Source organism: Pleurodeles waltl, chromosome 11, assembly GCF_031143425.1.
Source record: "Pleurodeles waltl isolate 20211129_DDA chromosome 11, aPleWal1.hap1.20221129, whole genome shotgun sequence".
Taxonomy (NCBI): domain Eukaryota; kingdom Metazoa; phylum Chordata; class Amphibia; order Caudata; family Salamandridae; genus Pleurodeles; species Pleurodeles waltl.
This window is the reverse complement of record NC_090450.1, coordinates 178,367,089-178,394,700: the sequence shown is the minus strand read 5'-3', so window position 1 is coordinate 178,394,700 and position 27,612 is coordinate 178,367,089. Positions and strand designations below refer to the sequence as shown.

Below are 27,612 nucleotides of genomic sequence, written 5' to 3'. Positions count from 1 at the left end.
CAAATCGCCAGTAAAGAGACTGCGCCTGAAAAGACGGTTTCTGCTCTCTCTACACAGCCTATAGAGTATTTTCTCTTCCTAAGCTAGATGAAGCACTGGCAATAAAGCCCTAAGCAGACGAAACTTACATGAAAATATGTCACCACACAGGGCAGAAAACATGAGTTTTACCATCAAGGTTACCCTGACTTTACAAAACACATTACATAATAACTCAGCTTACCTGAAGGGTGAGTCTTTCCCATCTTATTCGAAACCTGTGCAGTAGAGGCCCAAATAAAGCTTTGCTACAGAAACTCTTAGAATTTTGTCTGCCTATATATGTGAACGAATAAGTATGAGAGAGGATTACAACTTCCAAAGGAGTAATAGAGACAGGGTTCTAACAACAGGTAGTTGATAATTGGCATATCAGCTTAGGAAGGAGCAGAAGTTAAAAATAACTAAGTGTGAGACTACCCCGTGGCTTTCTAACTCTGCAGATGCCTTAATCCCTTCTGTGCCGGGGATGTAATGGTTACGTCCACTGGCACAGTGCTCCTGTGCCGAGGACATAACCATTACGAACTCGGCCTGGAGCTCGGAGGGAGTGGGCTTCCCTCCCACCCCCCAAGGCAGGGATGGAAGAGGAAGCCCTTTCCCTTCCGCTCCCCTCAAATGACGTCAGTGCGTGATCACGCGCTGCCATCATTACAGGGTGCAGGTCGCGCTGGAAGCCTTTGCTTCCAGCTTGCGATCAGGAGAAACAGGGGAGTTTCTCCTCCGGCGGGTGGGGGGTTTGAAACAAAGAGGCATCGGGGGAAACCGGTTTTCCTTTCCCCCGATGTCTCTTTGAGCATTCCTGCTGTCCGATCGCCTTGTGAAGGGGCAGCAGGTATGCCCACTAGACAACAGGGATTTTCGTTTTTTTGTTGTAGTTTGTTGTGTGTGTGTGTCGGGGAGCCGCCCCTTGAGCAAGGGTCACTCCCCTTAGGGGGGCATATGTTTTATGGCCATTTGTGGCCCCCTTGGGGATCGGCCTATGTTTTTTAAGCCACTGCAATGCCAGGGATTTTTTTTATTTGTGTTTTTCTGTGTGGGGGGGGGGGGGAGGTCATAGAACTGTTTCCCACTTCTGACCCCCTTGGGGGCAGATCGGCAGAAGCCACTTCGGCACCAGGGATAGAGTGAGTGTGTGTGTGTGTTTGTGTTTTTTGTTTGGGGGTGTGCCCCTTGGGCAAGGGTCACTCCCCATGAGGACACACTACTTAAGGTATTTTCTGCCCCCCTTGGGGCAGACAGGCCTATTTTTTGTAGGCCCATCTGCCCCTATGGGGGCAGAATCCACTTAGGCACCAATTTCTAAATGCTTGAAGACGGGTTGTTTGTCAACTGGCGAAGTATTTGCATTTGTGATAAAAAAAACAATTCTCCTTTTTGTTCTAGTCCAAAGCTTTTGCTTTCTTTGCTGTAACTCCTTGCAGTTTTGGTGGTGGTTGACCTGCGGTTTGCATAGTTGCATGTTTTAGGTAAGTAAAAACAATTTACTCCAAAGGAGTATTGTTGCCATGCATGAATGACGTGTTTGTAGGTGGTGTACTAAATGCAGGATTGTGTGTGAAATTGTCCTTCGATTTGTGCACAATGATATTTGTGTTATCTTATTTCTAATTTGCTTTTCTTTCTTTCTTTTTAGTGGGATATCATTGGTGATTGCTGTGTCTGTGCAGAGCAGTTGCTGGCGAGTCAAGCTTTTTCAGGCAAGTGAGCGGTATAGTTTTTGAGTTTATAACTCTTCGTGATAAAGCTACACTTTATTACTTATCTTACACAGTGCTGGTTGTTGGTGGTGCATTTGTCCAGTTACTTTTCGTAGGAAGGATCGTGGCTAGCCGCAGGATGACCGCTCAGCAGGTTGTTGGTATGCTTTTTGAGTCACTTTCTGATCATGATTATGAGACGGACTATGCATCAGAGGCAGAGGAGGAAGTGAGAGATTCTGGCAGTGAAGTTTCCATCCGAGAGGAACCTTATGATGAGGAAGCCACTCTCAGTGTAGCCTAAGGGCTTGTTTTAGAGGAGGACACTGATGTGCCATTAGTAAAGCAACCTGGGGCTGAAAGGTTTCCCGTTAGAAGACCTGAACTTTGGGTTGCCCCAAACATGGAGCAGACAGAGTTGCCTGCCTTTACTGGTCTCCCGGGTGTAGAGTCAATACAGAGAACTTTTTGCCTGTCAATTTCTTTGAGTTATTTATGGATGATGTGTTTTTGGAAGAGATTGTTGAGCAGACTAATTTGTATGCGGAGCAGTATTTGAGGGACAACACTGCTAGACTTAGGCCACACTCTAGAGCTACCCAGTGGATTCCCACAAATTTGGAGGAGATGAAAAGGTTTTTGGGTTTGACTCTTTTGATGGGGTTGATAAGGAAGCTGTCACTGGCTTCTTATTGGTCTACTAGTCCCATAGGCTTCAATGGAGAAGGGGGTGCCCCGGTTCCAGTCTGCCAGCAGGTAAGTACCCGCGTCTTCGGAGGGCAGACCAGGGGGGTTTTGTAGGGCACCGGGGGGGGACACAAGTCAGCACAGAAAGTACACCCTCAGCAGCACGGGGGCGGCCGGGTGCAGTGTGCAAACACGCGTCGGGTTTTCAATTGGAATCAATGGGAGACCAAGGGGTCTCTTCAGCGATACAGGTAGGCAAGGGGGGGGGCTCCTCGGGGTAGCCACCACCTGGGCAAGGGAGAGGGCCTCCTGGGGGTCACTCCTGCACTGGAGTTCCGATCTTTCAGGTCCTGGGGGCTGCGGGTGCAGAGTCTTTTCCAGGCGTCGGGATCTGGGAGTCAGGCAGTCGCGGTCAGGGGGAGCCTCGGGATTCCCTCTGCAGGCGTCGCTGTGGGGGCTCAGGGGGGGGGCAACTCTGGCTACGCCGGGGAGTCCTCCCTGAAGTGTTTGTTCTCCACAAGTCGAGCCGGGGGCATCGGGTGCACAGTAGCAAGTCTCACGCTTCCGGTGGGAAACGCAGTTGTCTTGAAGTTGCTTCTTTGGAAACAAAGTTGCAGTCTTGGATGAACAGGGCCGTTGTTCTCGGGAGTTTCTTGGTCCTTCTAGAGCAGGGCAGTCCTCTGAGGATTCAGAGGTAGCTGGTCCCTGGGGAAAGCGTCGCTGGAGCAGTGTCTTTAGAAGGGAGGGAGACAGGCCGGTAGAGCTGGGGCCAAAGCAGTTGGTGTCTCCGTCTTCTCTGCAGGGTTTTTCAGCTTAGCAGTCCTCTTCTTCTTAGGTTGCAGGAATCTGAGTTCCTAGGTTCAGGGGAGCCCCTAAATACAGAATTTAGGGGTGTGTTAGGTCAGGGAGGGCAGTAGCCAATGGCTACTAGCCCTGAGGGTGGCTACACCCTCTTTGTGCCTCCTCCCAAGGGGAGGGGGACACATTCCTATCCCTATTGGGGGGATCCTCCATCTGCAAGATGGAGGATTCCTAAAAGTCAGAGTCACTTCAGCTCAGGTTGCCTTAGGGGCTGTCCTGACTGGTCAGTGACTCCTACTTGTTTTTCTCATTATCTCCTCTGGCCTTACCGCCAAAAGTGGGGCCGTGGCCGGAGGGGGTGGGCAACTCCACTAGCTGGAATGCCCTGTGGTGCTGTAGCAAAGGGGGTGAGCCTTTGAGGCTCACCGCCAGGTGTTACAGTTCCTGCAAGGGGGAGGTGATAAGCACCTCCACCCAGTGCAGGCTTTGTTACTAGCCACAGAGTGACAAAGGCACTCTCCCCATGTGGCCAGCAACATGTCTCGGGTGTGGCAGGCTGCTAAAACCAGTCAGCCTACACGGGTAGTTGGTTAAGGTTTCAGGGGGCACCTCTAAGGTGACCTCTGGGGTGTATGTTACAATAAAATGTACACTGGCATCAGTGTGCATTTATTGTGCTGAGAAGTTTGATACCAAACTTCCCAGTTTTCAGTGTAGCCATTATGGTGCTGTGGAGTTCGTGTCTGACAGACTCCCAGACCATATACTCTTATGGCTACCCTGCACTTACAATGTCTAAGGGTTTGCTTAGACACTGTAGGGGCACAGTGCTCATGCACTGGTGCCTTCACCTATGGTATAGTGCACCCTGCCTTAGGGCTGTAAGGCCTGCTAGAGGGGTGACTTACCTACACTACATAGGCAGTGTGAGGTTGGCATTGCACCCTGAGGGGAGTGCCATGTCAACTTACTTATTTTGTCCTCACCAGCATACACAAGCTGGCAAGCAGTGTGTCTGTGCTGAGTGAGGGGTCCCCAGGGTGGCATAAGATATGCTGCAGCCCTTAGAGACCTTCCCTGGCATCAGGGCCCTTGGTACAAGGGGTACCAGTTACAAGGGACTTACCTGGATGCCAGGGTGTGCCAATTGTGTAAACAAAAGTACAGGTTAGGGAAAGAACACTGGTGCTGGGGCATGGTTAGCAGGTCTCAGCACACTTTCAAATCAAAACATAGCATCAGCAAAGGCAAAAAGTCAGGGGGTAACCATGCCAAGGAGGCATTTCCTTACAGGGGGCACCTATGTTTTTGGTCCCCGTGCGGCCTTCATCTAGGGAAACCTACCAAACCCAGACATGTTATAAAAATAGACACCCTAAGGAGTCCAAGGAGGTGTGGCTTGCCTGGATCCCCCAACATTTTCTACCAAAACTCCTCTGCAAACCTCAAAATTTGCTTAAAAAAAGCATATTTTCCTTACTTTTCTTTGTAGGATCACCGCTGCGGCACAAATTTCCTACCACCCAGTGTTCCCCTCAGCCTCCCAAGTAAAATGATACCTCACTTGTGTGGGTCCCCAAAGCAGAGTCAGCCTAAAAGATGTATAAAAGAAAAATATGTGCTTATCAAGTCGCTGTGCTATCCCCTCAATCTCTACAGGTTTTTGGCATTTTTCTGTTGCAGGCATCTGGGCCACCCACACAAGTGAGGTACCATTTTTATCGGGAGACTTGGGGGAACGCTGGGTGAAAGGGAATTTGTGGCTCTTCTCAGATTCCAGAACTTTCTGTCACCGAAATGAGAGGAAAAAGTGTTTTTGGGCCAAATTTTGAGGTTTGCGAAGGATTCTGGGTAACAGAACCTGGTCAGAGCCCCACAAGTCACCCCATCATGGATTCCCCTAGGTGCCTAGTTTTAAAAAATGCACAGGTTTGATAGGTTTCCCCAGGTGCCGGCTGAGCTAGAGGCCAAAATCCACAGCTAGGCACTTTGGAAAAAACAGCTCTGTTTTCTTTGTGAAAATGTGATGTGTCCACTTTGCGTTTTGAGGCATTTACTTTCGCGGGCGCTAGGCCTACCCACACAAGTGAGGTACCATTTTTATCGAGAGACTTGGGGGAACGCTGAGTTAAAGGGAATTTGTGGCTCTTCTCAGATTCCAGAACTTTCTGTCACCGAAATGAGAGGAAAAAGTGTTTTTGGGCCATAGTTTGAGGTTTGCAAAGTATTCTGGGTAACAGAACCTGGTCAGAGCCCCACAAGTCATCCCATCTTGGATTCCCCTATGTGTCTAGTTTTCAAAAATGCGTAGGTTTGCTAGGTTTCCCCAGGTGCCGGCTGAGCTAGAGGCCAAAATCTACAGCTAGGCACTTTGCAAAGAACATGTCCGATTTCAATGTAAAAATGTGATGTGTCCATTTTGTGTTTCCTGTTGCGAGCAGTAGGCCTAACCACACAAGTGAGGTACCATTTTTATCGGGAGACTTGGGGGGAACACAGAATAGCAAAACAAGTGTCTTGCCCCTTGTCTTTCTCTACATTTCTTCCTTCCAAATGTAAGACAGTGTGTAAAAAAGACATCTATTTGAGAAATGCCCTGTAATACACATGCTAGTATGGGCACCCCGGAATTCAGAGATGTGCAATTAACCACTGCTTCCCAACACCTTATCTTGTGCCAATTTTGGAAATACAAAGGTTTACTTGATACCTATTTTTCACTTTTTATATTTCAGCAAATTAATTGCTGTACGCCCGGTATAGAATAAAAATCCATTGCAAGGCGCAACTCATTTATTGCCTCTGGGTATCTATGGTTCTTGATGAACCTACAAGCCCTGTATATCCCCACAACCAGAAGAGTCCAGCAGACGTAACGGTATATTGCTTTAAAAAAATTTAAAAATCTGACATTGCAGGAAAAAGTTACAGAGTAAAACGTAGAGAAAAATAGCAGATTTTTTCACCTCAATTTCAATATTTTTTTTTTCAGTTATTTTCTGTAGGAAACCCTTGTAGGATCGGCACAAATTACCCCTTGCTGAATTCAGAATGTTGTCTACTTTACAGCAGACGTAATGGTATATTGCTTTAAAAAATCTGACATCGCAGGAAAAAGTTACAGAGTAAAACGTGGAGAAAAATTGCTGCCTTTTTCACCTCAATTTCAATATTCTTTTATTTCAGCTGTTATTTTCTGAAGGAAACACTTGTAGGATCTACACAAATGACCTTTTGCTGAATTCAAAATTTTGCCTACTTTTCAGAAATGTTTAGCTTTCTGGGATCCAGCATTGGTTTTTCACCCATTTCTGTCACTAACTGGAAGGAGGCTAAAAGCACAAAAAATAGTAAAAATGGGGTATGTCCCAGTAAAATTTCAAAATTGTGTTGAAAAATTGGGTTTTCTATTTCAAGTCTGCCTGTTCCTGAAAGCTGGGAAGATGGTGATTTTACCACCGCAAACCCTTTGTTGATGACATTTTCAGGGGAAAAAAACACAAGACGTCTTCTGCAGCCCTTTTTTCCCATTTAAAAAAATAAATAAATAATTTCGCTGTATTTTGGCTAATTTCTTGATCTCCTTCAGGGGAACTCACAAAGTCTGGATACCCCTAGAATCCCTAGGATGTTGGAAAAAACTCACAAATTTGGCATAGGTAGCTTATGTGGAGAAAAAGTTATGAGGGCCTAAGCGCGAACTGCCCCAAATAGCCAAAAAAAGGCTCGGCACAGGAGGGGAAAAGGCCTGGCAGCGAAGGGGTTAAAACTGTTTCAACAAAAGGAAGGATCCTGTGATGAGGTCAATGTTTAAAAGGAGCAGTTTCTGGTCCACACCAACCAGACTAATAGGCAGCTGAGCAACTTCTACAAGAGTTGTATGTTGATAATCCTTGCAGAGTCTCATGATAAATAATAAATAGCTCCAAACTATATTGTTTCATTTGTAAATTTTTTATTTCCAAGAATATTTTCTTATAAAAATACAAAATTTAAAAGAAGCATAATTCAGCTCATACATCATACATGTTACTAATTATCCTTGTTCAAACAAATGATACAATTAAAGTCCCCATATAACCTATAGGATATTCTAAAAGACATGCATTTCGACCTGTAACTCATTCATCCACATAGACTTTTTACATTAACCAGTTATAAGTCTGAACTAATGAAACCTATTTCAATTCATATCTCGAAAAGTACTCACCTGCTTCTGATGATCTTGGTGTCTAAACTCATATAAAAATCAGTGTTATTTTAATAAACTGGTGTCAGATTTCTTTATTGAGTGTGTGTCTTTGTTACTGGCTCTGTGTGTGCAATAAATGCTTAACACTGTTTTGAGGTAGTGTGGGTGAGCAGGTAGGCTTATCAGAGGACAGAGTTTTGTCGGCCACTTATGGTCACCCTGGACTATCTGCATAGTGTCTCATTGCATTGGTAAGCAGCCATACTTGCAGCTGCCAATGTAGAGTCGTGATGATGTCACTACCCAGCTAAACTAGCCAGCCCTAGGATAATGGCATTCCGTAAAGCCTGGTGGGAAGTGAATTGCCAGGAGAGATATCTTATTTGCCTTTTGACGACATTGCTAGTATGTTGAGCATAACCTAGAGTCAGTAGCACCTGCAAGCCACCATTTTAATTTGCCCAGCAAATGCAGCGAACTTGGTAAAACTGATGAAACTGTATAATATAGATGAGAGAAACCAAAACTAGTTGGTGCTTAAACTCTATTACAGCACTTGAATGCATCATGTTGTGCTACCTAACTAATCTTGATGTAGGTTATTATGTAACAGAAGAAAACAACATTCTAACAATAAGGCATACTAACGGCAAACTTTTTAAATGTGGTATCTTGCCTAGACCCAAGTGACATTCTCAACTGCTTCTACTGGCAGCAATTTTGAGGGTTGCTATTCCATAGCCACACTTAGATGTCAGCAGGAAGAGGCTCAGGGATTTGACCATGATGACATGATACTAAAATTAACTTGGTGAAGTACTTCAAAAATCTCTAATACATCTGTCAATAAAGCGTATTGCACAATTCATATATTCTGGATTTGCGCAGGGCACTGGGAGAACTACTGTTACAAATAGATTAATTAGCTTTTCCTATAGGAAACCTTACAGTACAAATACTGAATGCAAGAGACTTACCTTATGCTGTTCAGAAAGCGAGAATAAAAAATACAAAAACATATATACCTTTTGGTTTTGAAGGCAACACTTCTTCATCCTCTGAGTCACTGCTTAACGTATATTTGGCTTTTTTGGCTTTCAGTCTGAAATAAAAGCACAACACATTAACGTAAGAACTAACATACTAATGAAATGGGTGATCTGATTCAGGGGATACTTGCTACATAAACATTATCAAAAGCTGCAGAGTTTGCAATAGAAGCCTGGGTTATGCCACTGGGTGTTTGTGGGTATAGACATCCTGTGCCAGGCCAGAGTGTGTGTAGTATACCGCTGCCCAATTCCAGAAAATAAAGAAGTGGGAAAGCCCTATTTTTATATCCCACTTTAGCAATGATTCCATGTCTGATCAGTGCATGTCCACGCTGCAAGGGTCTATGGCTCCACAAGCTGGGCCAGAGATCACAGGGATTTTGTATCCATTTTTTTTTTGTTGCTAGTCATAGGACCTCATTACAAGTCTGGTGGTCTGACCGCTAGGGTACCACCATCTTAGCCGGAATCAGTGGTCCCAACCGTCTGACAGCAGGTTGCAATCAGCCAGGGTGGCGCTGCATGCAGCGCTGCCCTGCTGATTACAACCTAGATCTCCGCCATGAAAAGACTGGTGGAGAACAGATGTAGGGTGGCCACAGGAGGGCCCCTGCACATGGCAAGGACAGTGCAGGTGTCCCCCTGCCCAGCACTCTCAGAATGTGCACTGTCTGCTACAGTGAGGGTGCACCCTGCAAGCAGTTTCCACCCGACAGACCAGCGGGCAAGTCATAATGGGTCCAGCGGGGAGGTCACCACTACAGTGGTGGCCACCCTGTTTGGAGTTTGGCAGACAGGTGTTCCCGTGCCAAACTCGTAACAAAGGCCTTAATGTTTTACTTGTAGTAAATGTATGCAGAAATACTTTTTTTTTTTCAATGAAATGGCATATTCTACCCCTCTGTGCTTCATGCATCACCCCCATGGGCTGTCAAGAATCTTTTATACACACACCATATGTGTGAGTGTAATGATATTTGTGTTTTGACCACTGACTCTATGTTGCACTTAGCCTAGAAGCACACTGTCAGATTAATGACCACCAGCTTCATTATGCCTATTGACTTTATTTTAGCATTAGCCACTGCCACATTAAAAAGTGCAAGTAGTTTCCATGTTATCATGATTTTATTCTACTTGTTTTCATGTTCTTTTTCCCAGTAGGAGCTTAGGCTGATAAGAATGTACTATGACAGCAGGGAACAGTCTTGTTTTGAAGTGGCACCTTGGGATTGTGGCCAAGTTCCAATGTGTTCTTTTCAAACTTGGCCTAAAGTAATCAGCATTTTTTAAATAATAAACTTCTACACTGAGAGGGAGGTTCTAGAATTTTCCTTTCTTGTTTGTTTAAAGTATAAGAGGACGAGACCAGATGGATCGGGGACCGAGAGTGATTCAGATCTCAGACATGCCCAGGACGCTGGTGTGTCATCCTTCCCATGAGGATAATTGATCGATATATATATATATATATATATATATCTCCGATCGATTATGGGATCTGGCGATCTGATGCTAATAGGAGGGAGATGAAGAAGGTGCGCCTGTGCCTCATGGTGATGCATACTTATTAATTCTTGTTATCTCCTTTGCATTGTGATATATATATATATATATATATACATATATTTGCTGTGTATATTGCAGTGGAGTATCATTTGTACATGTTTTAATTTCATTGCTATAACCATTTTAAAATGTGTGCTGTCAGTATGCTGACCTTCCTTTACGAACCTTGCAAAGTGAATTAACAAATGTCTTCTTTAAACTAAGAAGTGCATACTAGAGATTTTTATCAGTGCATGAGTGTTTCAGCTTGGTCATTAGTGAAGCAACAGAATTAATAACTGTACTTATATGTTTAAACAGGCGCTTTTTGAACAGAAAGATGACCCTTTTATTTTTAGCAGGAGGGTTTGGATACTTTTGTCTGCTTACAGAAAAATGTATGAGAGATGTAAGCAGTTAGAAATGAAAGTAAGAAATTACAGAAACAATTTATTGACACAATAAATACTGTAACTATGCTGTCTTGTCAGAATAAGTTATTACAATATAAGGCTGATATCTACCAAGCCGTCACAAGGAAAGATGATTTTTCACATTCCAATAATGAGGAGGGTAAAAAAGGTGGAGGGCCAGTGTGAGCTACATGAGCAGAACATAGTTCGTGCTCAGCCAATATTTAGATGAAAAATACAGAGTAGCCCACAGATTTTGGCAGGAGCTGAAATGCATTATTTAAAAGATTACACCCAGCAAGAAGTTAAGGAAGTTAAGGATATATTCACAGAAGTTTTGCAGAGTAAAATGTGGCTAAGATATAGAGAGATGTTGCTACAGGTAAAACAAAAGATTTTGGAGTTTGCTACTCTTTGCACTAAGCAAGAGATACAGTGATTCATGGGATTGTTTGATTTTCCGAGACAGCATGATCCTCATCTGAGTAAAATCTTAACCCTTTGGTACAAAGTGACAAGTAAAAACATGAGTTTGAATGGGGTGAAGAGCAGCAGTGTGCTTTTGATTTGGCAAAAGAAGTAATTCAACAGGCTTTTGACTTGTGGACAGTGCAGTAAGGAGACATTGCGCTGCATGTAACTATCCAGGGACAATATGTAGATTGGAGCAGGTGGCAAAAGCAGAGAAGAACAGGAGTGTCCCTGGGGTTCTGGACTAAAAGAATATCTGATGGGACTCTGAAAAACTGGCAAGAGCATTTAACTGAAGCTCTCCATATTCTGAATAACAGGCCCTTGACAAATGCTGAAACTGCCCTGATGAGAATGTTAACTCGTATACAGTACAACCACATGTGGCCACCAACACCATTGTGTACTGGGAAATAAAACCTGTAGCTTCAGCTCCTTACAGAGCGACACCAGAATCTGCAGGTCTTGACCTACATGCTTACAAAATTGCTCAGCTTGTCATAAGTTCAGTGTACGGAGGATTGGTGAGGAAGGGGACTGCCCCAACCCTTCTGACAGTACAAGGAAAGGAGGTTTTGGTTCAACTGACAAAAACCCAGATGCTAAGGTGTGGGTGGAATCCCCAAATGGCCCTGCAGAAATTATAGCCAATGGCTCTAATAATGTCCTGCTGATCATAAAACTTTGGAGCACATTTCAGCTGACAAATGTTATTTGCAAGAAAGATCATACTTGTTTCTTTTACAGATCATACTACGACTTGCCTCTGACCATGAGTGTGCTGTGTGATGTCTCTTCGGGCATGTGCGGTCAGGAAGGACAGCACCCCCAACCTGAACATGATTGATCGATCACATTGCGCAACACCCCTGCTGCTTTTGAAGGGCAATACCTATGGATCCATTTGGCAAGTTGTGATTCACAGATTAATGTTCTGCATGGGAATAATGCACAGTACCATGAATGTCCTATCAACCTGTTTGATTGCAATTCTAATGGAACCAACAACATGGTTTGTTATCACCTGGTGACTGCTGACAGTCATATTACACATTTTTAAGTTGTCAGTTGGCTGACTATCCTCGTATGGGAACCTCACTTTTATCTACATTCTAGCAAACATTACAGGTGGACCGTGTACCTTTATCCTAGAGACATTATTAAATTATGTGAAAACTGTGATTCAGTTACTATCCCAATCAGAATATATAAGCTTAAGTCTTCTATTGTAGGTGTGCCTGGTTTGTATGTTTATAATATCTGAATGTGCTCTTGTCATTTCATTATGTTGTTGTGTACAATGCATACTTAATTTGCTTGTAATGTTTAAAAAAAAATAAAAAGAGAAGTTGAACTTAGGACTATAGGGTATATGAGTCATTGGTCGAAAGGGTGGAGTGTAATGATATGTGTTTTGACCACTGACTACACGTTGCACTTAGCCTAGCAGCAAACCATCACATTAGTGTCCACCAGCTTCATTATGCCTACTGACTTTATTTTAGCATTAGCCACCACCACGTTAAAAGCTGCAAGTACTTTTCTACATTGTCATGTTTTTATTCTACTTGTTTTCGTGTTCTTTTTCCCACCAAGGGCTTAGGCTGATAAAAATGTACTAAGACGGCAGGGAATGGTCTTGTTTTAAAGGGGCACCTTGGGATTGTGGCCAAGTCCCGTTGTGTTCTTTTCAAAGCTGGCCTAAAGCAATCAACATTTTTTGAATAATAAACTTCTACACTGAGAGAGAGGTTCTAGAATTTTCCTCTCTAGTTTGTTCAAAGCGTAAGAGGCTGAGATCAGATGGACCGTGGAAATCTCCCTCTCCCTCTCTCTCTTTCTCTCTCCCTCTCTCCCTTTCTCTTCGATCGATTCTAGGATCCGGTGATCTGATGCGGATAGGAGGGAGATGAAGCAGATGTGCCTGTGCCTCATGGTGATGCATACTTTTTAATTCTTGTTATCTGCTTTGCATTGTTATATATATATATATATATATATACACACACACACACACACACACACAAATATAGATATATATATTTGCTGCGTATATTACAGTGGTGAATCATTTGTACATGTTTTCATTTTATTGCTGTGACCATTTTTAAACGTGCGCTTTCAGCATTCCGACTTTCCTTTACGAACCTAGCGAAGTAAATTAATAAATGTCTTCTTTAGACAATAGACTAATAATGTAGTGCCAATAAGTGGATTCTCCATCCAGTCAAAAGATATAGTAACTAAACAGTCTTCCGTGGGGCAAGGGACTTAAACTGGGGGAAAGGACTACTCATTTCTATTTTGGAATGTGGCGGGACTGCGCTCGAAAAGTAAGAATGAAGACTGGTTAGAATATATTTGATCCTTTTACTGGGTGAGTTTACAAGAGACTTGGTCCATGGACCCTATCCACATAAATGGTTTTAGGACACTTCACACCCCCGCCGTTCCTTGCTCACGGGGCAGAGCAAAAGGTGGGCTGTGTACTTTCATCTCCAACAAGTTCAACTTAATTAAGGATGTAAGACTAATCTCTAATTCATTTTATCAACTGATCACATGTAAATTAAGAATCATTGCACAAATGGTGATTATTAACTTTTACAATAATGTTTCTCAACAAAGTTTTTTTTTCTGTTCTCAAGCTGTTGCAGGAAGATCTGGACCGAGTATGTAACTCAGCGCATAAGGAGACTTTTATTTTGGGGGGGGGGGGGGGGGGGGATTTTAACACACATTTGTGTCCTCAATCCGTGTAAAAATGTTGTCTTTTTAGCACGGGTGGAGATGATGATTCATACCAATTTACACATAATCATTATGGTAATCTGATGAATGAAAAGTTGTTTAAATTTGATCTCCTTCTGTGCAACAGTCTAAATCATTGTAAACTACAGTTAAAACCCACATTCAATGGCAGACATGCTAACACAATAATTGATTTTATATTATTATCTAATAATTTTACTAATTATGTGTCTGAATATAAAATTCAAGATGCTTTGTTTAGCAACCATTACCCTCAAAGTTTAAGCATTGTATTCCCCCAAGCCATCACCAAACACAAGGAACCAACGGAGAAGGTAGAGAATATAGAATTGGGAACAATGAACGGTTACACTATCCGCTGGTCACAGCTTGATCCTACGCAGTTCATGAAACAATTAATGAGCAAACTCTCTAAAGAGTTTGAAATTTGTCTTTCAGACAACATTTGCCCGCAGGCTTGTATTAACGTTTTCACTGCAATAACTACTTAAATCAAAAACTCTCTTACAGTTAGCTTTGGCAAATCTAGACCTTGTGTAGGTAAAAGATGGTTTGATAGTGAATGTACTCAAGCCTATAAAAATCTTAAACAGTGCTTACACAGACAAAACCCTGATAGACATGGCATCCGCCTTCGGAGGAAGGAGTATAAAAAGGCTATAAGAAGAAGAAAACAGAATTTAAAAAATGAGGCTTGGCATTCTCTTTGTGAAGCAAGCCTTAGGAATGACAACGCTAAATTTTGGAAAATTGTAAACTCTCCTCTTCTGTGTGATGGAACATTACCATCAATTGAAATAGCCATTACTGAAGAGGATTGGGTTTCTTTTTTTCTCTAGTATATACTCCGCTAAAGATTTGGTCTTGGAACCAAACTCTCTGAGACCAGTTCCTCCATCTATTTCTCCACCATTTAGCCTTAACGAGATTATAGAGGCAATTAACGCTAGCAAAAGCGGGAAAGCGCCGGACCCAGATGGAGTCCCAATTAATATTTACTAGTCGAATGTTTCACTTTGGGGCCCACTATTAACTCAAGTTTTACATGCCTGCTGTGCCACAGTCTTTATACTGACCTGGGCTGAGTCCATCATTGTTCCTATCTTCAAAAAGGGAGATCGTCAAAATCCTGCATGCTACCGCCCAATCTCTCTGCTTGATACTCTTGCAAAGATTGCTGGACGAATTGTTTTAAACAGGCTACGAGATTGGACGGAAGAAAATAATATTCTTTCGGACTTGCAATATGGCTTTAGAGCAGGCTCTGAACTTAGACATTATACTCGGTAAATACATGAGGGCCAAGGCTGGAGCCTTATATTTAGTGTTTGTCGATCTGACTTTAGCATTTGACTGTGTGGTCCACAGTAAATTATGGCCTATTTTATTGGACATGGGGGTAGACCTAACTATTGTTTATTTTATTAGGGAACTATACGCTGGAGCTAAAGCCAAGGTGCGTTATGGGCTTCAGGGTGAATGCACCTCAGCCTTTCCTATTGAACGGGGGGTACGACAAGGCTGCGTATTAGCGCCACTGTTTGCCTTATATATTAACAAATTAGAGGGGGTATTATCTGATGCTTGCAGTGACCTCCCACAAGTTGGTTCTCGTAAGATCCCAGCACTCCTGTACGCGGATGATGCTGTTTTGATGGCCCGCACCCCAGTAGCATTGCAGAGGCTACTCACAACCTTTGATAAGCATATGGAAGCCCTAGGTCTCAGAATCAACCATTCTAAAACTTTCTCGATGACATGTGGTAGAAATTCTATAAAGAGACCCCAGATAATGTTTAAAGGTACGAAACTAGACGATAGGGGAACTTTTTCATATTTAGGCATAACGTTTGATAATGAAGGGACATGGTCACAAGCCATAAAATCAAGGAAGCCGTCATTCACTAAAACTATTATGGCTGTAAAAAAAATTCGAAAAAGGTTGGTAGAGCGACTCCCAAAGATATGATGATAGAACAATGCAAGATGTGTTTCTCTTGCATTGTACGGGGCAGGACTCTGGGGATATAGGAACTGCAATAACCTACAGCTAGTTGAAAACGATTTTTTAAAGTTTATTTTAAGTGCTCCAAAATCTACCCCTACACTGGCATGCCATATGGCATTGGGGGTATCATACCTTATAGATTTAATTCATATCCAACCAATCCTATTATGGCATAAAGTATGGACTTCTGATTCCGCTAGGCTGAATAGGGCTATCATAGAAGATGCATTGGCATTATCTTACCCGCTGAAAATTCCATGGCTAAATTATATAAAGGTTTTTTTCACAGAGCTGGGTTATCCGGAGTTATATTCCACTCCGGTAAAACTGGAAACAATTTCCAGGAAAGAACTGAAAAATATTTGTCTTACTCACCTGGCCGATTTAAGATGGGCCACTGAGGCAAAGAAACCCAGCGTAATGAAGAATTTCATGTTGCAACAAACAGATGGCATGGAACCATATTTGAGTAATGTACTGAACCCAAGGCACCGGTTTGTCCTTACGCGCCTAAGATTAGAGATTTTCCATCGTCTTGTTAGCTTCCTGTGTATTTATGATTGGACCCCTGTCTTGGTAAAATGTCCCTGTGACTTGGTGTCTGAGCAAAGTACAATACACATTCTCTTTTTTTGTAAATTCTATGCAGACTTAAGGAAAGCGTTTGTTATTCCATTTTTTTTAAATCAATGCATTTTAAACAATGTCGCCCTGCCTTTAATTACCTTCTGTCCTTACCATCAATTATGATTTGCAATGGAATAGCTTCATTTTTATGTGCAGTGATGAAGGCCATACCATATTATCAAATTACCTAGATAGGGTTTTTTTATTTGTTTAAATTTTAAACGTATTTTCTTAATGACAATAGTTCTTGTTTTAAAACATACTCTTATACTGATTTTTTCTGTCTTGTTTTTGAACTGTGGCTTTTATTTATTTAACTCCTTGTAATGTAATCTCGCTATACGGTCCATTTAGGTACGGTTTAACTTACTGTTTTCATGCTATTTCAAATATTGAGTGATGTTTTTAATATGAATTATCTGCTTTTATGATTGTTTTATTCAATCGAATAAAGTATTTTTGATGATGATGATGACTAAGAAGCTCATTCCAGAGATTTTTGTCAGTGCATGAGTGTTTCAGCTCGGTCATTAGTGAAGCAAAAGAGTGAGTGAACGCACATTATTTTTTTGCAGTTACTTGAAAAATGACTAGACAGATTTTTAATGTGAAAAAGTCTACTCCGTCTCCTTTGTAAGCGGTTTCTAAACAAATTTCTTTAGATTTACTGGCATAGGAAACACCATTTCTGAGGCCCCCCTCAAATAGCCTCCCCCAGAGCAATCTGCACAAAGGTTCCAGAATCAGACTCAAAGGTAAATACTTATCGTTTGGAAAATATGTTCAAAACTGTTAAGAAGGACCAGCTGCTAGAAATTTACCAATGCAAAAAACAATTTATCCATAACTATAGCCTGCTGTCGCCAACGTAAGAGGTTGCCTTTAAGCAGGCACTGAGAACCTGCTTGAACAATATGGTGAGGTCTCACATGTGGATTCCATTTTGCAAGGCCCTTGGGTGTGTGAGCTCCTATCATTTTATATAAGCAGGGTTAGTTGTTTGACAGCATCACAGATCGATTTCTTGTACAGACCAGAGCACCAAAGCTAACAGATAACAGTGGGGTAAAGTCTTTCCAGAAAGAAAGCAAAGGACACATTAAAGGGTAATACATTTTATCTAAGGATGGCAATTGCTGGAACACATTTTAAGTGATTAAACAATTTATAAAAGATTTGAAAGGGAGAGTAACAAGATAAAAATAGAGCGGATTCTGTTGTGACATTTTGGATCTGTTTTGGGTGATAACATTGGTGCCACAATGAAGGAGTAAGCTAGCAAACGCTACAGAAACACCCAAAAAGGGTAAGCCCTAATTGTATGTCTAGCAAATTGAAATTTACCAAAGGTTAAAAGACTTAAGGAAAGGCGCAGCTAGTTTACTAGCTTTTAGTTGGTTTATGTAAATCTAGAAGTGAACTTACCAAAACATTTGACTCTTTGGAGCCATCTTGCAATGAAAGAGCGCAAATGTTCATAGCTTAAAAGTGTACCTTTGTGGACGTTCAACAGACGTTTCTGGTTCAGCCTTATTTCGTTTTCCTTTCAAATCTATACCAACTTTGGTATTTTGGACTGCATCTTAAAAAATGTAAGCAAACAAAAATACACAAATGAAATAAAACTAGTCAAAGGAAAGGCAGTAAAGGAAGAATGGTAACAGATATCTTGCTGATAATATGGCTGCTCCATACAAAAAACATCACAAATGTCTAGGACAAATGAACAAGTTACTTACCATTTGTAACATTCTTTGTGAAAGATATAGGAGCTCCCTCTGATTATTTACAAGAACACCTTGTTACAGGTGTCAGAGTAGATCTAGAATTTTTTCAGCCCCTTCTCATCTATGGAGCTACATGATGCACACTGAGTTCACAGCACTGCCCTGCTTTGTTGCTGGAAGTGTTACATACAGAGTATACAGTTTACACATAAACTCTCATGGGAAGGTGTGTGGGCAGAAAAGGTTGCTCAATGGGGTCAGTCTAGTATTTACTTTAGTAGTTCTCTATGCTGTCTGATTAGACTAGACAGTAGTTTGCCTCAACTCTGATCCATATGCTCAATTGGAGCCTCACTGAAGGTAGTGTAACTCTGCAGCCTGCTGGGAATTTTTTCATTCCAAAGTTCATTGCGATTCACAGTTTCAGCAGGCTTTTTTACTTTGTTTATTTGAAAAGAGAGAAAGAGAAAAACCTATTCATGAATAAAAATATAATAATTATTTCATACCACACTGATTAGCAGCATTGAATAGCATTAATAATGAAAGTGTGTCCAATTTGAAGCACAAGGAATAATAAACTCTCTAGAAAAGAGTTAGAGCCATAATTAATACTTGATTATCATTAACAGGACCTCTTCTATTAGTCGCACCTTCAGTCTTTCTATGCCAAGGTAATCCATAAATTAGGAAGAGTTTTGGGTTAGCGTCTTCAAGAGAAATAAAAAGTGTTTACAATCATCAAAAGTGGTCATCTTGGGGAAATTTGAGAATAGACCTTACGCATTTCAGGGGTTAAGTTTGTGCAATAATTGTTGGCCCTTGGTGTATTGTAAAAAGGTGGCCAGAGAAATATTCTCTACAAGTTCTCTATTGGTAAAAATGAAGTTTTTTTTGTCACTGTTGAACATTAGATCTGTTCCACCACTGTCAGTGCCTCTGCAATCACAACAGCTACATCTGGCAGCGGTGTGGAATTCTTATAGCCGACAGCCAGCACATATTGTTCGCGGTCAAGGACAACACGTTTTCATATCTATTTTGTCCTTGGCACAAGAAGACCCATCCTCCTGCAGCACAAACTCTTTGGCTGCTGGTTTACAGTACAACATTATGGTTCAGGGAAGGGTAAAGTCTACAGTAAAGTAACATTTGTGTCCATAGTGAGCATGCCCTAGGAAAATGTTGTAAGCTCGGTCAGCACTACCAATGGTAGTTCCACTATAAAAATCTGTGCGAATGTTTCCAAAGGAAAACAAAATGAGGTTACGTATAATGCTCCAAGAAGGCAAATATTTACAGAAGCTTGGAAGCAATTTTGAGAATTCTTTGATTTCAAAATCAAAAAGTTAATTTAAAAAAATGCAATGAGGAAAAAAACGTTTTGCTAGGCTGCTGTAAAATCGTAGGTACCATTTCTTTGAAGCATCATTTAGTTAAGTGGGTTGATGCATGCTAGTATTTCTAAAAACAATATCCATTATGGAAGCGTCAGTGTAACCATTTTCAACAAGATTACTGGAAACCAGAAAATAAACAAGCATTATCAAAGTCAGTAGGTTCGACACTGGGCGTCAGGCTTTTGGTTTTGTCAATGCGTGTCTTGTTTTGACATTTTTTTTGTAACACTTTATTGTTGTGGGAGGAGAGAGAGAGTGAAATATGAATCGAGATAAAAAAAAAGGCCTTGATTAGCAACAGACCTAATTAGGGGCCCAAATATTAAAGGAAGTCATAAAAGCGCACCCATGGTATATTTCCTTTCACTGGTGCAGGTTTACTATTCATGAATTACCAAGAATTTACAGACGTAGGCGAGGAAATGGTACACCTAGAAAATATTTGTGAACTACATTTTAGCTCAAGCAAATATGTATGTCTACATTTCCTCATGTGAAAATCTGTTGAGCATTTACAAGTTTACTTTCCCTCCAATTACTTTTTTCCCCAACTGTCGGGAATAAAGTTCCAAGCTTTCTTAGTGTGGAAAAGGCCCTAAAAACATGCAAGTTCGTAGGTTTGCAAAGACTCAACAGGGCATTCCAAACCTGGAACTATTGCTTATTGCTACCTACAGCCTCAGTATGTACATCTGTAGAAAGGTGGCAAAATACGGGAACTGTACTTCTACTATAGTATAGGTCCTGGCATAATCAGAGAAGCTATTATCTGAGCCCCTACATAATGAGATTGCTGCCATAATTTGTTCCGCACTACCTGGCACCAGAGGGACAAGTGGATTTTGTTACTGAATAAGTATATTGATGAAGCAACCTGTCCAATGGACAAGTAGATATTTTATTAAATTCCACACCCCTGGTCTGGGTACTTACCCGTTGCCAACTCTATTAGTAACTGAGAATTAGTTTTTAGAGAGGATAATAATGTGCCACATCCCATTTATCGCTTTCGGTGTGCCACATTTTCCAGAGTAATTGCACGGAGTCCGGATTAAAACCAAAGAGGTTATCCTACTTCTTAAGAGACACCTTTCTGGTGTCAGACATAGGGATGAAAAAGTTACAGACCTAGATTGGCTCCTGGCACAAGGGTTTCAATTCTGGAATCTGCAAGGATAGGTGGTCATTACAAATCAGGTTTTCGAAATAAAAAAAAACTGAGACTGTCAAACACAAAAAGGCACATAATAATACTCAAGAATGCCTTTGCGTTCTTTCAGGAGAAATTGAAACACAAAACTACAACTCCCATAAAAAATAAGGAACTGAACTACACAATTTCAGTAAATCAGTGATTTTCTCCTTACACAGGTTAATACAATTTGTTTGCTGCACTTCTTTTTTTATTTAAAGATGTTATTCACAGTTTACTTTCATTTTGTTTTACAAATTACCTTTTGTTGTTGCATTGTTCCCTTTTCTAATGTTGGTATTTAATTTATCATCAGTGATTGCTCTTCTTACTGTCTAATAATGTGTTCTACCGGTGGGTCTATAACCCCAAAAAAGTGGGAATTAGTTTAGGACTGGCTGCCACCTATCGTTGGCTGAAATGACAGCTTTTGTGTTTTACTGTGCATTTTGGTGCCTGATCCAGTGAGTGACCTCTTCATAATGCTCAACATCAGTGGCAGCTTTGTTGTAAGTATCATTTGGTAAAATTAATTTGCTATTAAACTGAAGAATTATTTAATGAAATGTGTGAAAAGTCAGTATTCCAATGTGTTTGGCAAACTAAATTTTTTAATTTGTTTTGTTAGGAGCTGTTTTGTGATGGCAGCCACTTTATAGTGCTGCTGAGGATAGGAAACAAGATCTTGAACTTGACCCTTTACTCAGCTGAAGTTAAAACAATGGTTGTGGTAGGTTTGGGGTAGCCTGACGACCTCAGGTCTGGATATCCCGGCGCTCATTTTGTCATATTTTGAGGTCCTGCCCGAAAAGAAGAATGGGTAGTCCTAAAAGTTTCACGGAGGGATGGCAAAGTCTCTTTGAACAGACATGTTTTTATTTTATTTTTCCTGAAGACAGCCTGTAAAGCATCCTGAGTTCTTGACACCATGCATTCCAGAGTTTAAGTGTTCAGGACCTGGATTTATCTTTTTTATAACTCTACATGGCGTATATAATTCAGTTTGCCTTACTTGATCTCACAGAGACTGGGGATATTCGAAGTACTATACTTTGTGCTCTGTGCAGTGATGTTTGAATTGTATTTTCTGTGCTACTGGGTGGAATGCAATCTTTGCGTGCTAGTGATGTGTTACCCAATTTCCTCAGATTGAGGCAGAATCTAGCTGTTTGAATTTGTGGATTCTAGCGAGAATGATATCGAGGAGTTTTCTGCAGCTTTTGGGAAAGGAAAGGTTAGGCAAAGATATATAGGTTTACATCTACATCCAGTCTTCAGCATATTGACAGCTTTCAGAATTAAATGAAAGGTACGATGCAGCTTAATATGAATTACCAAATATAAACATAAGGCTATTTGAGACTACTATCTTGAAAAACTCAACATTTTCTTCCTTCAGAATAAAGAACAGCTTGAATCTGACTTCTCCGAAGGCAGAGATTCAAAATAAGGCTACCCTTAAAGTACCTTGAATGTCACTGACAGAGGAAAATACACTGACAAATTATCTTACAGTGAAATCCATTTTTTATTATCAATCCATAAGCAGCACACACAATATTTTTTACCATAAAAAAAATGCATCCGATTAATTGTAATGAATACACAGAAAATATACATTTATCAAACAGTTATGTAACATTACAAGGCTTATGAGACCTGAACTCTCCATCACTCGTACTACATTCATCCACAATCAAACAACATGCAAACAACTGCACAACATACACTAAACAATTAAAAACAAATAGGTTGGTGGTTCACCCAACATTTTTGAAGATCAAATTTCATGTATGTATGCATGTATGAATGTATATGTACACAGTGAGAAACTGGGGGGGCTGGCTGAGGGGAGTGCAAGTCTTACTCAAGCAACAGCCACAATCCTTGTCAGGGTGAACCACAAAATCACCAAATTAACCTGTGCTTAACCTTCTGGTATTTCAGCGCAAAAGCAGTCAGTCTTAGAGGCAAGGTGTAAATTATTTATGCAGTACTCAAGGTAACAGTGAAAACACAAAACAAGAGAATTAAACACCACTTTACAAAAATAGAGCAACATTTCATAAATTAGTTGACACTGTAACGAAAAAAATTCAGTTAGCAGATCCAGTGATATGCCATTTCAAAGAATTAAGGTAAGTGTAGCCCCTAAAAGCATGAATCGCAACTCGCAGTTAGCTGGTCATACAAGACGGGGTGAAAGTCACAAGCTCAGTCGGACGACGATGGAGCACGAATCGGATACAGGGACCAGGTTAGTTTTGCTGAAAAAGCCACCTTCTTAAAATCAGACCTGAAGAGTCCAGTTTCTCTCCTCAAGGACTCCTATGCTGCATTGGCGCGCGTTGCTGCAGAAGCCCCTCCCCACCACACACAGGGCTCTTGGGACAGGTAGTGCCCTAACTGTGAGTTGCGCTTTAGGTTTTTAGGCGCTACACTTACATTAAGGGAGTATGAAATTGCATATCAGCAACTTCATGAAGTTGAATGTTACTTGCTTGTCTAGGGTGCTTAAAAATAAGCAAGAGAGAATACAAATCCATAAAGCCTCCAGAGGGATCTCCTTTTTACTCCTTTTTCACTTTTCTTGTTGTGAAGTGTTGGTTCACTTTTATATGGTATGATTGAGAGGAGGCCAATGTTAGGATGTGGAGAATATAGGAAGTTGCTGGGGGATCAAGGTCTCCAATTAGGTCATAAAGTGTGGTCAGACCCTAGGTTGATAAAGGTTGAGGCAGTGCAGCATCTTGGTAGATGGGTGGACTCTGGGCTGGATCTTACGGCAGCCTATTCAGCAGAGGGAACCTGCAGTGTTCCCTCTACTGCAGACCTCCTTCCGTCTAGGCCAATCATCCTACTTGTGTGATCTAGCACACACTAATTTTCAAGGGAGAGGAATAGCAGATGTCACTGCGTCTTCAAAACCCCGAAACTCAGAAGCATTAGGCATCTGTTTATTAGTCTGCAAACATGCCCAACGTTTTATCACACCTGAACACCTTTCACTTAAACAGCTCCCGGGTTAACTAAAACTATGACACTCTGGATAAGGGGGGACAGTAACTTATGAAATGTTTAATTATTACTACTGCACAGTTGCCATTCTTTGACATGCACCCACCTCTTCTCTCCATACTAACATCAATGCTTCCTTTTCCAATTTTGCTCACAACCCCTTTTTTTAGCATCTGCAAATGTTACTAACTGAAAGGGTGTGGCAACACCCGCTCCGCACGAAAACACGCCATCGAGCTCTGGGATTTGCTCGACACCACTGCTCCTGACGTGGCTTTCCTGACCGAAACCTGGTGGAACGACTCCTCGTCTTCGGACATCGCCATCGCCATACCGGACGGCTACAAAATCACCAGAAGAGATCGAACCAACGGAATCGGCGGCGGAATAGCCATCGCTCACAAAGCTACCCTCAAAATCCACACCCACTCGGACGACACCCTCAGGACAGCCGAACACCTCCACTTCCAGATCCACACGGACCCCAACACGACCCTCAGAGGAACCCTCATTTACCGCCCTCCAGGACCAAGAGCCCCCTTCAACAACACCATCGCCGACCTTGCAAGCACCCACGCCCTCGCTTCCCCGGATTACATCCTCCTGGGAGATCTGAACTACCATCTGGAAAATGCCAACGACGTCAACACCGCGTCACTGACCTCCAACCTCCTCAACCTCGGTCTCCGCCAGCTAGTCAACACACCTACCCACATCGCCGGTCACACCCTTGACCCCCTCTTCACCTCTAGCAACCACATTTCCTTCAGCCACACCTCCGAACTCCACTGGACTGACCATCACTGTGTCCATTTCACCTATAAGAAAACCACAGAGCAACACCGCATCCAGCTACCTCCCCACCGCCGCTGGGGCAAAGTCACCCAAGAACAACTGACCAGCACCCTCATCAACAACCTTCCACCCGACGCAATCGACCCGAGCACAGCCGCCAACAACCTCCATCAATGGATCCTCGACTGCGCCAACACCCTTGCCCCTCTCAAGAAACCCACCACCATCCAAGGAAAGAAAAAACCAGCCTGGTTCACAGACGATCTCACCACCTCCAAAAGCAACTGCCAGAAGCTCAAAAAGAAATGGATCCAAGAACGCACACCCGACAACCTCGCCGCCCTCAAAAACGCCAACCGCGAACACCACCAACGGATCCGCACCGCCAAGCGCGCCCACTTCACCGAACGCATCAACAACAACGCCCACGACTGCAAAGAACTCTTCGGCATCGTGAAGGAACTCTCCAATCCGAAAGCCAACTCCAACGACATCCCGCCCTCCCAGAAACTCTGCGACGACCTCTCCACCTTCTTCCACCAGAAAATCACCACCATCCACGACAGCCTCATCACCGGTCCACCGCCAGACCCCACCCCCGACGTCCCCACCCCCGACGTCTCCTCCCGCGACTGCCGCCTCACCGCCTGGACCCACGTGGACGAGGCAGAAACCATAGCAACCATGAACACCATCCACTCAGGCTCCCCCACGGACCCCTGCCCCCATCATGTTTTCAACTCAGCCAACGCCACCATCGCCCCCGAACTCCGCAAGATCATCAACCTCTCCTTCACTTCTGCCACCTTCCCGGACAGCTGGAAACACGCAGAAATCCAACCCCTCCTCAAAAAACCCAAGGCTGACCCCAACGACCTCAAAAACTTCCGTCCGATCTCTCTCCTCCCTTTTCCAGCGAAAGTCATCGAGAAGATCGTCAACACTCAGCTCACCCACTTCCTCGAAGACCATTCCATCCTGGACCCCTCACAATCCGGATTCAGACGAAACCACAGCACTGAGACCGCCCTCCTCGCCGCCACAGATGACATCAGAAATCAAATGGACAACGGCGAAACCTCAGCCCTCATCCTCCTCGACCTATCAGCCGCTTTTGACACCGTCTGCCACCGCACCCTACTGACCCGCCTCCAGGAAGCCGGCATCCAAGATAAAGCCCTCCACTGGATCTCATCCTTCCTCTCCGACAGAACGCAGAGAGTCCGTCTCTCCCCTTTCCGCTCCAAAGCCACCAACCTCATCTGCGGCGTCCCCCAAGGATCCTCCCTCAGCCCCACGTTGTTCAACGTCTACATGGCCCCCCTCGCTCAACTGGCCCGCCAACATCATCTCAGCATCATCTCCTACGCCGACGATACCCAGCTCGTCCTCTCCCTGACCAAAGACCCGCTCACCGCCAAAACAAACCTCCATGAGGGACTAAAATCCATCGCCGATTGGATGAACAACAGTCGCCTGAAACTCAACTCCGACAAGACGGAAGTCCTCATCCTCGGACGCACTCCCTCGGCCTGGAACGACTCATGGTGGCCCTCCGTCCTCGGACCCCCACCCACCCCTGCCAGCCACGCAAGAAACCTCGGCTTCATCCTGGACTCCGCCCTCACCATGTCCAAACAGGTCAGCGCCGTCTCCTCCTCCTGTTTCAACACCCTTCGAATGCTCCGCAGAATCTTCAAGTGGATTCCAACAGAAACCAGAAAGACGGTGACCCAGGCCCTCGTCAGCAGCAGACTTGACTACGGCAACGCACTCTACACAGGCATCCCAACCAAAGACATCAAACGCCTCCAACGTATCCAAAATGCCTCCGCCCGACTGATCCTCAACATACCCCGCCGAAGTCACATCTCCCCTCACCTAAAGGAACTCCACTGGCTCCCGGTAGACAAGAGGATCACCTTCAAACTCCTGACCCACGCTCACAAGGCACTTCACAACACCGGACCCTCCTACCTCAACACCAGACTCAACTTCTACACTCCAACACGTCAACTCCGATCCGCCAACCTCGCCCTCGCCATTGTACCCCGAATCCAGCGCAAGACATCCGGCGGCAGATCCTTCTCCTTCCTCGCCGCCAAGACCTGGAACTCTCTCCCCACATCTCTTCGCCAGACCCAGGACCTCCTCGCATTCAGAAGGCTCCTCAAGACCTGGCTCTTCGACCGCTAAACCAGCAGCGCTCCCCCCCCCCACCCCCCTCAGCGCCTCGAAACCCTGACGGGTACATAGCGCGCTTTATAAATACTATGATTGATTGATTGATTGATTGTGGCCCTCCTTCTAATGCTCTTTACTTGTTATATACAAGTACACCACCAAATACTTTAAGGTTAAGCTGTGCTATTTAAAACCAATATAAAAGATACAGGAAAAAGTCATGGAATTCAACTAATCACTTAGAAAAACATGATTTAGGAGAAAAATAAAGTATTTGAAAAGCCAAAACTTTAGGTTTTATGGTTTCTTACCTCTGGGCAGTTTGTGACTATTGGATTCAGGTTTCAAAGCTGTGTTGTATTTTACAGAAGTACCAGTGTCACTGCAAACCTAAATAATTTCAGAAGTGGTTAGAGTATAAGTTCAAATGCACAAACCACATATGTAAACATTTAGCATGGCATAACCTACGGCATTAAATAAAGCTATTGAAAATATTAAGCATCTCCAAACCATAAAGTGTAGTCACAACCCTTGCAAGCCTGGTAGAGGATGTGTGGTGAATGAATAAAAGGAAAATGTCCTGTACGTTCAGTAATGAAAATGTCACTTACCCAGTGTACATCTGTTCGTGGCATCAGTCGCTGAAGATTCACATGTTGTGCATAGCCCGCCATCTGGTGTCGGGTCGGAGTGTTACAAGTTGTTTTTCTTCGAAGAAGTCTTTCGAGTCACGGGACCGAGTGACTCCTCCTTTTGTCTCCATTGCGCATGGGCGTCGACTCCATCTTCAATTGTTTTCCCCGCAGAGGGTGAGGTAGGAGTTGTGTTGTAGTAATAGTGCCCATGCAATGGAGTGACTAAGTATGTACCTATTTAAGGTTTAAATAATATATTTACAAATGTACAAAGCTTAAACTAACTTCCGAACTGCTACAGGCTCCCGGGGAGGCGGGTGGGCACATGTGAATCTTCAGCGACTGATG

General features: G+C 43.0%; 1 protein-coding gene across 1 annotated transcript in view; it reads right to left on the bottom strand.

Annotated features, from left to right (window-relative positions):
- The window catches only part of HLTF (helicase like transcription factor), a 324,731-nt gene that overhangs the window by 196,101 nt on the left and 101,018 nt on the right, over positions 1-27,612 (bottom strand). Inside the window, exons 10-12 of the mRNA XM_069213390.1 lie at positions 26,938-27,016; positions 17,805-17,892; positions 8,445-8,521 (exon numbers count right to left, since the gene is read on the bottom strand). Coding sequence (XP_069069491.1) covers positions 8,445-8,521; positions 17,805-17,892; positions 26,938-27,016 — 244 coding nt within the window. The remainder of the gene's footprint in view (positions 1-8,444; positions 8,522-17,804; positions 17,893-26,937; positions 27,017-27,612) is intronic.